A 13,581-nucleotide genomic window follows, 5' to 3' on the forward strand; every position below is an offset into this window, starting at 1 on the left:
TCTTCAAAAATATTTCTTTACGCTAGAAGCGCTTTCCAAAATGGCAGGCAAACAAACTCTTTAAGAGTTGCTGATCCTCCACTGATGGGATGCTAGTGTATTTACATATTGGTTGCTAATGTCCAAGATGAACCGAAAGAGACAGAACATTTGCCTCAGAGCTACAACTAAAGGCCAAAGTTCAAGTAATGAACAGTAGTTTCTAAATTTCCATTGGATCTTCATGTACCCTACCTGCGAGTCTGCAACCTTATCTGAATTTTATGGGTGGATGCTATGAATTTTCATTCAGTTTGAAGCCTGTATATATGATTTTCATTACTCACAGTGACCCAGCTGACTAAGACTAAAACCTACAAGAATTGTCTAGCCAAGGTGCACCATTCTTTTTTCTTGGACCAATGAGGTGACATACTCGAGTAAAGTCACTAGAAGACGATGATCTAAGACAGCAGTACTTGTTAAAGAAATCTGCTAAATTTCTAGCCCATGAGAAGAAAATTCCCATGGATATTAAATTCATAGCTCCTCTTCCTCCCACCAGTTACAACTTGAGAGGTTCAGTTTCAGTTCAGTCTTTGTAGTTTAGCTCTCTTAACATGGCACCTACACTGCCTTGTAATCACCCTCTCTGCTATTTGCTTCTGCTTCTGCTTCTTCTGCTGAAACCTGTTTCAAGCTATGCTCAAACTTCTGGGAAGTTTAGCTTGGGCTCTTCCCTTACTGCTCAGAAGAACGATTCCTTTTGGGCATCCCCATCTGGTGATTTCGCTTTTGGGTTCCAACAGATTGGAAATGGAGGTTTCCTACTAGCTATTTGGTTCAACAAAGTACCTGAAAAGACCATAATTTGGTCGGCCAACAGCGATAATCCAACGCCAAGAGGATCCAAAGTTGAACTCACCACTGATGGAGAGTTCATTCTCAATGACCAGAAAGGCAAGCAGATGTGGAAGGCTGATCTGATCGGTCCTGGAGTCGCGTATGCAGCCATGCTTGACACTGGAAACTTTGTGCTTGCAAGCCAGAATTCCACCTATTTGTGGGAGAGTTTCAATCATCCAACAGACACTATATTGCCCACCCAGATACTGGAGCAAGGCAGTAAGCTTGTTGCTCGTTATTCAGAAACGAACTACTCAAGGGGAAGATTCATGTTTTCGCTGCAGACTGATGGGAATCTAGTGCTTTACACCACTGATTTCCCAATGGATTCTGCAAATTTTGCTTACTGGGAAAGTGACACTGTAGGCAGTGGCTTTCTGGTGATATTCAACCAGTCGGGTAACATCTACCTTATAGGGAGGAATGGAAGCATACTCAATGAAGTGCTGCCAAATAAGGCTTCAACTCCAGACTTCTACCAGAGAGGGATTCTTGAATATGATGGGGTTTTCAGGCAATATGTCTACCCAAAAACTGCCGGCTCAAGGGCTGGTGGGTGGTCCAGTTTGTCTTCTTTCATACCTGAAAACATCTGCACAGCAATTACAGCAGGGACAGGCAGTGGAGCTTGCGGGTTCAACAGCTACTGTACTCTGGGAGATGATCAGAGGCCTTATTGCCAGTGCCCACCTGGTTACACCTTCTTGGATCCGCATGATCAAGTGAAGGGGTGCAGACAGAACTTTTTTCCAGAAATTTGCAGTGAAGGATCACATGAAACAGGTGACTTTGATTTTGTGAGGATGACAAACGTGGATTGGCCATTGTCAGATTATGACCGATTTCAGCTATTTACTGAGGATGAGTGCAGAAAAGCTTGCTTGGATGATTGCTTTTGTGCTGTTGCCATTGTTAGAGAGGGGGATTGTTGGAAGAAGAAATTCCCTCTGTCAAATGGGAGGTTTGATTCTAGTAACGGGCGAATAGCACTGATTAAAGTAAGAAAGGATAATTCTACTTTCCCACTTGGAAGTGAAGGTAAAGATCAGGCTACTCTAATCCTCACTGGATCAGTGCTGCTAGGTAGCTCAGTGCTTCTCAACATTCTTCTCCTCCTAGCAACTGCCATGTTCATCTACCGCTTAAATCAGAGAAAGCCTATGATTGATGAATCACGCCTGGTCATGCTGGGAACAAATCTAAAACGATTCGCTTATGATGAGCTAGAAGAGGCCACTGATGGATTCAAGGATGAACTGGGAACTGGGGCTTTTGCAACAGTTTACAAAGGTACTCTAGCCCATGATAATGGAAATCTTGTTGCAGTCAAGAAGCTGGACAGAGCAGTGGGAGAAGGAGACAAGCAGGAATTTGAAAAAATAGTGGGTGCAATTGGCCGGACAATTCACAAAAATCTAGTCCAACTTCTGGGATTCTGCAATAAGGGGCAACACCGGCTTCTTGTGTATGAGTTCATGAGCAATGGCTCTTTAGCAACCTTCCTATTTGGCAATTCAAGACCAAGTTGGTATAAAAGAATGGAGATTATCCTAGGAACTGCAAGAGGGCTCTTGTACTTGCATGAAGAGTGCAGCATCCAGGCTATTCACGGTGATTTTAATCCTCAGAATATACTCCTTGATGACTCTTTAACAGCAAGGATTTCTGATTTTGGATTAGCTAAGCTTCTGAAGATGGATCAGACTGGAACTACGACTGGAGTGATGGGGACCAAAGGGTATGCTGCCCCTGAGTGGTTCAAGAAGGTGCCTATTACATTCAAGGTTGATGTCTACAGCTTTGGAATTGTGCTGCTAGAGCTAATCTTCTGCAGGAAGAATTTCGAGCCAGAGGTGGAGGATGAAAAGCAGATGGTATTGGGAGAATGGGCATTTGATTGCTACAAAGAAGGGAAATTAGATCTATTAGTGGGAAATGATCAGGAGGCATTGGATGACATGAAGAGGCTGGAGAAGTTTGTCATGGTAGCATTCTGGTGCACTCAGGAGGATCCATCTCAGAGACCGACAATGAAGACAGTCATGAAGATGCTGGAAGGAGCCACTGAAGTTCCTGTCCTCCAGACCCACCCTCATTGACCAGCTCAGCTTGTTGCTTTCCAAATAGACATGTAATATTGGTTGATAATGAATAAGGTGTATTAGATTGCTGGTGTTGTACTTTTGGTATGTAGAAAGAAATAATGTGGAGATGTTGTGCCTAAGTGTATTAAGTAATCAATCTAGGGTTATTATTCCCTTTGGATTGGTAAAGTTCTGCGTTCTTTTTATCACTTCTATTCTAAGAGGACTCAAAAGTCAGTGTTCATCAAGTGAGCAGCAAAATATCAGAACAAATTCACTTCTCTTGCTCTTCTCATGTTGTTTCTTCTGCTCTCATGTTTAGCTGTTTTCCTCCTGGTGATTTCACCAGCTGGACAAAGAGGATCTGATCTTACCTTCAAGATGATAAAACATGATACCCCAGAAGACCATAGTCCAATATGCAGATGGAAATCAGCCTGCTGAACAGGGGATCTAAAGTGGAGTTCACTGATGATAGCAGGCTTGAGCTTGGTTACCATCAAGGCTAAAAGAAATGAATATCTCTATTTAGTATTGGTCTAAGATGAATTTATTGTTTTACTGCAGAGTGTATCCTTATTGGCAGATTAATTTCCCTTTGCCACCAGCTCTACATTCTGAGATGAAAAGTGCTCTGAAGGACTTGTATGGCAGGTTTTGATTCAGTAAAATTTTCCACTATTGCCTATGTATTGAATGTATTCTTATCACAATATATTATCCCTCAATTCAGATATTGAAAATGCACAGAGGGACTTGCATAGAAGGTTTTGGGTCTGAGTAATCTCTATTCAGATGTTATTTTGGTTTGCCATTTGCATAACTGGCTGATCAAATTTTGATTTCTTGTTCATGTTTTAGACTCAATTTTCAATCACATAACATGTATCAATTCTGATTTTTGGATTACAGTATGTTTCTGTCTGCTACTGATTTTTGGATTTTTTTTTTTTTTTTCTTTCCTGAACTTTTTGGAGTCAGTTGATGGCTTGAGACCATGATCTGTATTAGTGTTGATGCCTTCCAATTTCCTGAACTTGAGTGATGATTCTATTGATTGAAGATTCAAATGAAAAATATCACAATATTGATACTATAATTTAGACCAGAGGAAAATATAATTTTACAAATATCGATATTTAACACGACTACTAGTTGAAGTAGATAAAGATTCAAAACCATGGCTTACCATAGATTAAGTACAACATAACTGGATATCTATATAATACTTGCTACTAAATCCATTTTCACCAGCAGACCAGTATCAAGCACCATTACTTCCTGGAGTGGAAATGAAGCAAGTTGAACTGATAAATGAGGACGGATCTGGAGGAACAGAAACTTCAAGTGCACCTTCAAGCATCTGAGTGACTGTCTTCATGGTAGGCCTTTTAGATGGATCCTCCTGAATGCACCAGAATGCAATCATCAAAAACTTCCTCACTGTCTCTATGTCATTCAATGCCTCCTTATCATTTTCCAGTATCTGATCCAGTTTCCCTTCTTTGTAGCAATCATATGCCCAATCAGCCAATACCACCTGATCTTCATCCTCCAGCTCTAGCTCAAAATTCTTCCTACAGAAAATGAGCTCCAGCAGCAGAATTCCAAAGCTGTAAACATCAACCTTGACAGTAATAGGCACTGTCTTGAACCACTCAGGGGCAAGGTACCCTCTGGTTCCCCTGATTCCAGTCATCGTTCGAGTCTGATCAGACTTCAGAAGCTTTGCTAATCCAAAGTTGGAGATCCTTGCTGTGAAACCGTCGTCTAGGAGTATATTTTGAGGTTTAATGTCACAGTGTATGATCTGGGTGCTGCACTCTTCATGTAAGTACAAGAGCCCTCTTGCAGTCCCAAGGATAATCTGTATCCTGTGGTACCAACTTGGCCTTGATTTTCCAAATAGGAAGGCTGATAGAGAACCATTACTCATAAACTCGTATACAAGAAGCTGGTGTTGTCCCTCATTGCAGAACCCCAGGAGCTGGACTAGATTCTTGTGATTTGTCCGGCCAATTACACTTGCTTCAGTCTCGAATTCCTGCTCTCCTTCTACCACCTTCCTGTCCAACCTCTTGACTGCAACAAAATCCCCATTGTCATGGGCTAGCGTCCCTTTATAAACTGTTGCAAAAGCTCCCCTTCCAATTTCATGCTTGAATCCATCAGTAGCCACTTCTAGCTCACTGTAAGTGAAACTTCTTAGGTTGGCTCCTTCCATGGCTGGCCTTGGTTCGACAGCCTTTGATTTTCTGTCATTCAAGTAGAAGATGAACATAATTGCTGCTAGGAGGAGGAGAAGGTTCAGAAAAACTGAGCTACCTAGCAGCACAGACCCAGTGGTGATTAGAGTTGACCGATCTTTCTTCTTGAAGCCTTCCCAGTTTGGTGGCCTAGTAAAATTACCCTTTCCTACTTTAATCAGAGCTAATCTTCCGTTACTAGGATCATACCTCCCATTTGAGAGAGGGTTTTTTTTCTTCCAACAATCCCCATCTCCAAAAATGGCAACAGCACAAAAACAATCATCCAAGCAGGCATTTCTGCACCAATCCACAGTTACTTCTTTGAAGTGTTCATAATCTGCCAGCGGCCAGTCCACGTTTTTCATATTTTCAAAATCAAACTCATTGGTTTCTCGTGATTCTTGATTGCAGCTCTGTGGGACAAAGTTCTGCTTGCATCCCTTCTTTTCATCATGTGGATCCAAGAAGGTGTAGCCAGGAGGGCACTTGCAATAAGGCCTCTGATCATCTCCCAAAATACAGTAGCTGTTGAAGCCACAAGCTCCACTGCCTGTTTCTGCATTGATGATGGTGCAGATTTTCTCTGTTGCTATTGAGGCCAAAGAGGTCCAGGTCATAGGCCAGCTACCGGCACTTGAAACAGCAGCTTTTTTTGGGTAGACATATTGCCTGAAGACTCCATCATGTTCAAGAATTGCTCTCTGGTGGAAGTCTTTTGTGGAAGCTGCAGTGGAAAACACCCGATCGAGTATCCTGCTGTTTCTCCCTGAAAGGTAGACATGGCCAGACTGGTTGAAGATAACCTGAAAGCCTCCACCTTCTGTCTGGCTAGACCAATAAGCAGTACTGGTAGAACCCTTTCTGAAATCCCTGTGGGAAAGCACAAGATTTCCATCATCTTGTAATGTAAACAGGAATCTCCCACTTGAATAACTCATATCCGAAATCCGAGCAACAAGTTTGCTGCCTTGATTCAGGATCTGGGTAGGTAATATTGTGTCAGTTGGATGATTGAAACTCTCCCATAGAAGGGTGGAATCTTGGCTTGCCAGCACAAAGTTTCCAGTGTCGAGCATGGCCGCATGGGAGACTCCAGGACTGACTGGATCAGCTTTCCATATCTGTTTGCCTGTTGGGTCATTCAGCATGAACTCACCATCACTGGTAAGGCGAATCTTGGATCCTCTTAGCACTAGATTATCGCCATTGGCTGACCAAATTATGGTCTTTTCAGGTATTTTGTTGAACCAAATAGCAAGCAAGAACCCTCCACTTCCAATCTGTTGGAATCCAAAAGCGAATTCACCCGATGGTGATGCCAAATACGAACTGTTGTCTATGGCAGTGAGGGATGAGCCCAAAGTAAACTTCACAGGAGTTTTAGCAACACTCAGAAAAGGCAGCAGCAGCAGCAGCTGAAGCAGAAGTGAATACCATAGAGAATGACTAGGCAATGAAGTTGCCATGCTGGGAAAGCTAACTGATAACTTTGAATTACATAGATTGAACTGAAACTGCAGAATCTCTCAAGCTGCAACTGGTGGGAGACACTGAATTTTCCATGGAAATTTTCTTCACATGTGCTGGAAAATTTGCAGGGTTACTTCTTCAACATTTGTTTACTTGTAGTGAGTTTTAAGTCAACAGCAGGTCTCCTCAATGATCCAAAAAAGGACATGAATGGTGCATGGCAGCTGCTCAACTTTTCTTGGTCTGAGTCATTGTCAGAAGATGTTGAATGGAAGTTATAAGATCCACACAAACCCTTGAGATAAGGTTGAAGGCATGGCACAGTGGGAAGTTTCCATGAAAATTTAGATAACATTGTCATTACTCAAGCAGTGGTTTTCTTGCATCATTGACACGGTTGTCCTCTGATTTTTCTAGGCTGCTGCCAATGGCCTCAATTCCCAAATTTTCCTGGTGCCTTTTCAACAAAACTTTGGTCCGACTTTTCCACATTTCTATTCATTGAATGGTTGGTTTGTAGTGGGTTAAAACTACCCTGAAAGCGAGTTCTCAATTGTAGAACATCATTACAAATTGAATATGATGATGAATCATATGAAGTAAATTTATTGTATACAAGCTTAGCCAACAAAGTATATCAGGCTCACACCTTTCCACACTAAGATCCCATAAACTAGAAGAATAATTAGATAGAAAGACTCAAACTCGAGACCTCTAGTTTAACCCCAAAAAAATAAGAATAATGGATCAAAAAGAATGGATAGCGAATGGAAAGGCAGAAATGGGAGAACAATACAAAGATATTTAAAATCAAGACCTTTATGACCACATATCACATGGTAACAAGAAATGTTTATGCTAAAAAGCTAAAACATTCGCATGTTTGAAATGCAAAAAGAACCTCAAATAGACCAAAATGCCCTTTATGTTATTTTATAAAAAATGTTTTAATATGAAATGAGTATAAAAAATTTGATGAAAGGTATTTTTGTCCATAAAAGATCATTTTGCTTGTTTTGAAAAAGTGGACATCATTTATGTAAAATAAAATCATATTTTAACTCTTTTAATCAAATATTCCTAAAAATAAATGGGGAAATAAATAGATGGATAAACTCAAACTTGAGACGTCTAGTATAGCTAGCACCAATATCAGGCCAAGCTAGTAAAGAACCAAAACACTTAGTTATTAGATAATGGTCTAACATTGTATATTAGTATAACACTTTTCTTCATGGCAAACCCATACACTTGGATCAAAGAAAAAATAGATGACAATAAGAGAATATAGATAGTCGAACTTGGGATTCATAGAAACCAAAGCTCTGATACCATGTTAATTTATCGTTTTAACAATACATATCAGACTCACATCAAGAAATATTTTTTGAGACTGTATATCGAAAGGTGTCATTGCCTTCCAATCACCTGGACTTGCAAGATTTGGATATAATCAGACACCAAACAATACTAAAAACTTGATAATTGACTAGAGAATAACGCAAAACCATACATTAGTTATACATTACAACTTGATATCTTCATGATGTCTGATACTAAAAACTGAAGTACAGTACCAACAATCCAAAATAAGTGAATTGCCATCATTATTATCTATCTATATGCCTATATGGAAAGCATCAAACTGAAAGGGTAAATGAGGATGAGTCTGGAGGAGAAGAAACTTCAATGGCTCCTTCAAGCATCTGAGTGACTTTCTTCATTCCAGGCCTTTGATGTGGATCATCCTGAATGCACCAAAATGCTATCATCACAAACTTCTCCAGCCTCTCCATGTCTTCCAGTGCCTCTTCATCATTGTCCAGTAGCATATCCAGTTTCCCTTCTTTGTAGCAATAGTATGCCAATTCAGCCAATACGACTGGACTTTTGTCCTCAGCCTCCACTTCAAAATTCTTCCTGCAGAATATGAGCTCAAGCAACACAATTCCAAAGCTGTAAACATCAACCTTGACTGTAATGGGCACTGTCTTGAACCACTCAGGGGCAACATAGCCTTTGGTTCCCCTGATTCCAGTCATGGTTCGCGTCTGATCTGTTTTCAGAAACTTAGCCAATCCAAAGTCTGATATCCTTGCTGTTAAGGAGTCATCCAGGAGAATGTTTTGAGGCTTGATGTCACAATGTATGGTCTGGATGCTGCACTCTTCATGTAAGTACAGAAGGCCTTTTGCAGTTCCTAGGATAATCTGTATTCTTTGGTGCCATTTAGGTCTTGAACTTCCAAATAGGAAGGTTGCTAAGGAGCCATTGCTCATGAACTCATATACTAGAAGCCGGTGTAGCCCCTCATTGCAGAACCCCAGAAGTTGGACTAGATTCTTGTGATTTGTCCTGACGATCGCACTCACTTCTGTTTCAAATTCCCGCTCTCCTTCTTTCACCATCCTTTCTAACTTTTTTACTGCAACCAGATTTCCATTGCAGCTCCCTTTGTAGACTGTTCCAAAAGCCCCCTTTCCTAGTTCATCCTTGAATCCATTGGTGGCCTCCTCCAGCTCATGGTAAGTGAAACTTTGTAGGTTTCTTCCCACCATGACTTGTTGTGGTTCAATGATCGCTGGTTTTCTGCAATACAAGCGGAGGATGAATGTAGCAGTTGCTAGGAGGAGAAGAACATTCAGAAGCACCGAGCTGCCTAGCAGCACTGATCCAGCAAGGATCAGAATGGACTCATGCTTGTCCTTAAAACCTTCACCTCCATGTGGGAAAGAAGAATTCTTCTTCTCTACTTTAATGAGAGCTATTCGGTCATTAGTAGACTCAAACCTCCCATTTGAAAGAGGGATTTTCTTCTTCCAACAATCCCCATCTCTGAAAATTGCAACCGCACAAAAACAATCTTCCAAGCAAGCTTTTCTGCAATCATCCTCAGTAAATAGTTGAAATCGGTCATAATCTGACGTTGGCCAATCCACGTTTGTCATCCTTTCAAAATCAAACCTACCTGTTTCATGAGATCCTTCATCACAAATCTCTGGATAAAAGTCCTGTCTGCATCCCTTCACTTCATTGTGTGGATCCAAAAAGGTGTAACCAGGAGGGCACTTGCAAATAGGTCTCTGATGATCTCCTAGTGTGCAGTAGCTGTTGAACCCGCAAGCTCCACTGCCTGTACTAGCGGTAATATTTGTGCAGATATTTTCAGGTATGAATGCGGATAAAGGGGACCAGGCCATAGGAGCACCTGAGCCAGCAGACTTCGGGTAGACATACTGTCTGAAAACTCCATTATATTCAAGAATTGCTCTCTGATAGAATTCTCCTGTTGGTTCTTTATTTGACAGTACATCACTGAGTTTTCTCCTGTTGTTCCCTATGAGGTATATGTCACCAGACTCATTGTAGATCACCTGAAACCCGCCGAGTACAGTGCCAGTTGCCCAATATGCAGAATTTACAGAATCCATTGGGAAATCAGTAGTGTAAAGCACAAGATTCCCGTCAGTTTGCAATATAAGCATGAATCTTCCACTTGAGTAATTCACCTCCGAGAAACGAGCAACAAGTTTGCTGTCTTGATTCAGTATCTGGGTGGGTAATATTGTGTCTGTTGGATGATTGAAGCTCTGCCACAGATAGGTGGAATTGTGGCCTGCAAGCACAAAGTTTCCAGTGTCCAGCATGGCTGCATAGGCAACTCCAGTACTGTTCAGATCAGCCTTCCACATCTGTTTACCTTTAGGGTCATTGAGCATGAATTCTCCATCAGTGGTAAGTTGAACTCTGGATCCAGTTTGCACCAGACTATCGCGGTTGGCTGACCAAACTACGGTCCTTTCAGGTACTTTGTTGAACCAAATAGCTAGCAAGAAGCCTCCACTTCCAACCTGTTGGAATCCAAAAGCGAAATCACCATTCGGGGACGCCAAAAAGGAATTGTTGTCTCTCGCAATGAGGGATGAGCCCGAAGTAAAGTTACGAGAAATTTGAGCATCACTCGAAACTAACAGCAGCAGTAGCAGAAGCAGAAGCAGCAGCAGCAGAGGCAGAAGACAATGGCCTAGAGAATGAGAAGCCAGTGTAGTTGCCATAGAATTTGGATTACAAAGATTGAGCCAAAAACCAAAAATTCTCAAGCTTAACCGGTGGAGGGAATGATGAAATTTCCCATGAAAGCCTCGGATATTAAGAAAATCTTATCCATATATGCTGGAAATTTTGCTTCCAAGCACCAATTTCAGTGACTAAAGTCACCTGTAAGTCTTCCATATTGGTCCAAAAGAATAAATGGTGGCAGTTAGCTTTGCAACTTTTGTAGGTTCTGTCTTCTTCATCCCTCTGTCAGTTTCTGATGAAGAATCCAATGACTTCAAATCAAACAAAACTGTAAAATGAAAATTTATATGATCCACACAAACACTTCAGATGATTGTTATGTATATTTAGACTTTAGTCCAATACGAATCTGACCTGATATGACCCATCTCCAATCCTTGTCACAGTCTTGGGACACATGACTAATGATATTCCATGCTTTAATAACATGATTGTACTCCCACCCAATGGTTTCAATTCCCATAGTTTCCCGACTTTGAATTTTCCACATTGCATTGAATTTTCTTAGGTGATGATGTAATGGAATTCCCTTTTTTCTGGATATATCATATTATAAAACTGTAGTAAGATACTTGATATACTGTGAAATTTTTATTCATATTTGGAATAGCTAGATTCCAACAATTTATACGATCCACACAAACACTTCAGATGATTGTTATGTATATTTAGACTTAGTCCGATACGAATCTGACCTGATATGACCCATCTCCAATCCTAGTCACAATCTTGGGGACACATTTTTCCATGCTTTAACAACATGATTGTACTCCCACCCAATGGTTTCAATTCCCATAGGAGACTTTGAATTTTCCACATTGCATTGAATTTTCTTAGGTGATGATGTATTGGAATTCCCTTTTTTCTCGATAAATCATATTATAAAACTGCAGTAAGATACTTGATATACTGTGAAATTTTTATTCATATTTGGAATAGCTAGCTTCCAACAATTTATACGATTCACACAAACACTTCAGATGATTGTTATGTATATTTAGACTTAGTCCGATACGAATCTGACCTGATATGACCCATCTCCAATCCTTGTCACAATCTTGGGGACACATTTTTCCATGCTTTAACAACATGATTGTACTCCCACCCAATGGTTTCAATTCCCATAGGAGACTTTGAATTTTCCACATTGCATTGAATTTTCTTAGGTGATGATGTATTGGAATTCCCTTTTTCTGGATAAATCATATTATAAAACTGCAGTGAGATACTTGATACACTGAAATTTTTATTCATATTTGGAATAGCTAGCTTCCAACAAGACCCTTCTTTACACGTTAGTTGACCAACAATTGATCAGAGACAAACAAAAAGTGAGGGAATTAACAGACAGAGAGAATCAAACTTAAGATGATATCATTTTAAAAGCTTGTAGCTGGCCCAAAGTTTAAGCAAGAATGGAATCTAATGATAGTGTATATTAAACAAACATTGCAATTATTTCTAATCTTAGATATGCCATACTTGATCAAACCAAGTAAGACATAAGTGCACTCTTAACCTTATTGTAACAGCCTCCACAAACGAACCCGCACTTGACTTTTCTACCAATAACCCTTCAAACTAAAGCCCCCTTTAAACGATCGGAACATTCTATAAATTTTTTAACATTCTATAAATTTTCTAATATTCTATAAGTTTTTTGGGCCATCTAGAGTTTTCCGAAGTTGGATGGAAGTTTATGGAGTCATAAAGAGAAATATTGTGAATTTTCAGTCAAGTCTTGTAAAGCTATTTGTGCAATAAAAGTCTTCATTCTTTCAAGCTCTTTAAGTTTTTCTTTTCGGTAGTTGGGGTTGTAAGTTTGGAGCTTGGGTCGGGGCAAGGCTAACTTAGCAACTTTGAATATCTCATTTCCTGGTTTACTTTGAATAAGCAAAGCTGAACAAAGGAAGCTTGGTCTAAGCTGGGAGTTTTAGTTCAGGGCAAGGCTAATTTATCATCTTGAAGTGTTCGGATGTTGTCTTTTCCTGGTTCACTTTGAAGAAGCAAAGTTGAGCATAGGAAGCTTGGGTCAAGGCAAGGCTGATTTAACATCTTCAAGTGGTTTGAAGTTGTTTTAAGTGTCATGCGGACTGATTAGGAAAACCAAAATTCTGTGAAATTATCAAAACTACATCTGAATTCAGCTTAAATGGTGAAATCATAAAACCAAGCATGCAGTCATATGCATAATCTGACTTCCATCCTTTCTGACCGAAGGGTGCACTACTAAAATAGCAATAATCAACTTACAACAACTTACACTACTGAGAAACTGCAGAGCATATATATACATATTATAGATGTGAAGACATGGGAGATTTATAGTGTATAACACTGCTTTGACCACAGTAAGATGTGATTAGAGAATTGTTTATAGAAAATGTTAAACCTGTGATTGGTTGCTAAGAAAATTGAGCCAAACAAAAAAAACACTTGAACCCCATGTAGGAAGAAAATTCCACCTAAACTAAGCTAAATAGTATTAGGCACAGTTTAGTACAGGATATCATCAAAATATGCAATCCAGCATTCTCTTGGGAACCAAAACAAGCATTACGGGACAAAAAGAAAATCCAGATCATATTCTACAGTTCCAGTGCCTTTATCTGAAAACCCCAAACCATTTTCTACCTCTGCAGTGCCTTGATCTGAAAACCCCAAATCATATTCAAGGTTTCGGTGCCTTGCATGGGCACATGGATATCAAGTGGCTGAATTGCAGACAAACCCCGCATAAAAGATCAGTGCACAATACGCTCATTCATCGAATTAGTTTCTCCCTTCTTGAAATCAATAATATTCTCCACTTC

At 40.2% G+C, this 13,581-nt stretch overlaps 2 protein-coding genes and 1 pseudogene across 2 annotated transcripts; 1 reads left to right on the forward strand and 2 right to left on the reverse strand.

Moving 5' to 3' along the window:
* The first annotated feature begins 303 nt into the window (after positions 1 to 303).
* Positions 304 to 3,217, forward strand: LOC117916010 (annotated as a pseudogene).
* An 809-nt stretch (positions 3,218 to 4,026) lies between these two features.
* LOC117916009 (G-type lectin S-receptor-like serine/threonine-protein kinase LECRK3) lies at positions 4,027 to 6,961 on the reverse strand. The gene has a single exon (XM_034831805.1). It carries the CDS (start codon positions 6,682 to 6,684, stop codon positions 4,234 to 4,236), a length of 2,451 nt encoding a protein of 816 aa, XP_034687696.1. The 5' UTR covers positions 6,685 to 6,961; the 3' UTR covers positions 4,027 to 4,233.
* A 1,177-nt stretch (positions 6,962 to 8,138) lies between these two features.
* On the reverse strand, positions 8,139 to 10,986 carry LOC117916734 (G-type lectin S-receptor-like serine/threonine-protein kinase LECRK3). Its single transcript, XM_034832884.1, has one exon. The coding sequence runs from the start codon at positions 10,741 to 10,743 to the stop codon at positions 8,329 to 8,331; it is 2,415 nt and encodes an 804-aa protein (XP_034688775.1). The 5' UTR covers positions 10,744 to 10,986; the 3' UTR covers positions 8,139 to 8,328.
* Between the last annotated feature and the right edge of the window lie 2,595 nt (positions 10,987 to 13,581).

Source organism: Vitis riparia, chromosome 6 (genome assembly GCF_004353265.1).
Source record: "Vitis riparia cultivar Riparia Gloire de Montpellier isolate 1030 chromosome 6, EGFV_Vit.rip_1.0, whole genome shotgun sequence".
Taxonomy (NCBI): domain Eukaryota; kingdom Viridiplantae; phylum Streptophyta; class Magnoliopsida; order Vitales; family Vitaceae; genus Vitis; species Vitis riparia.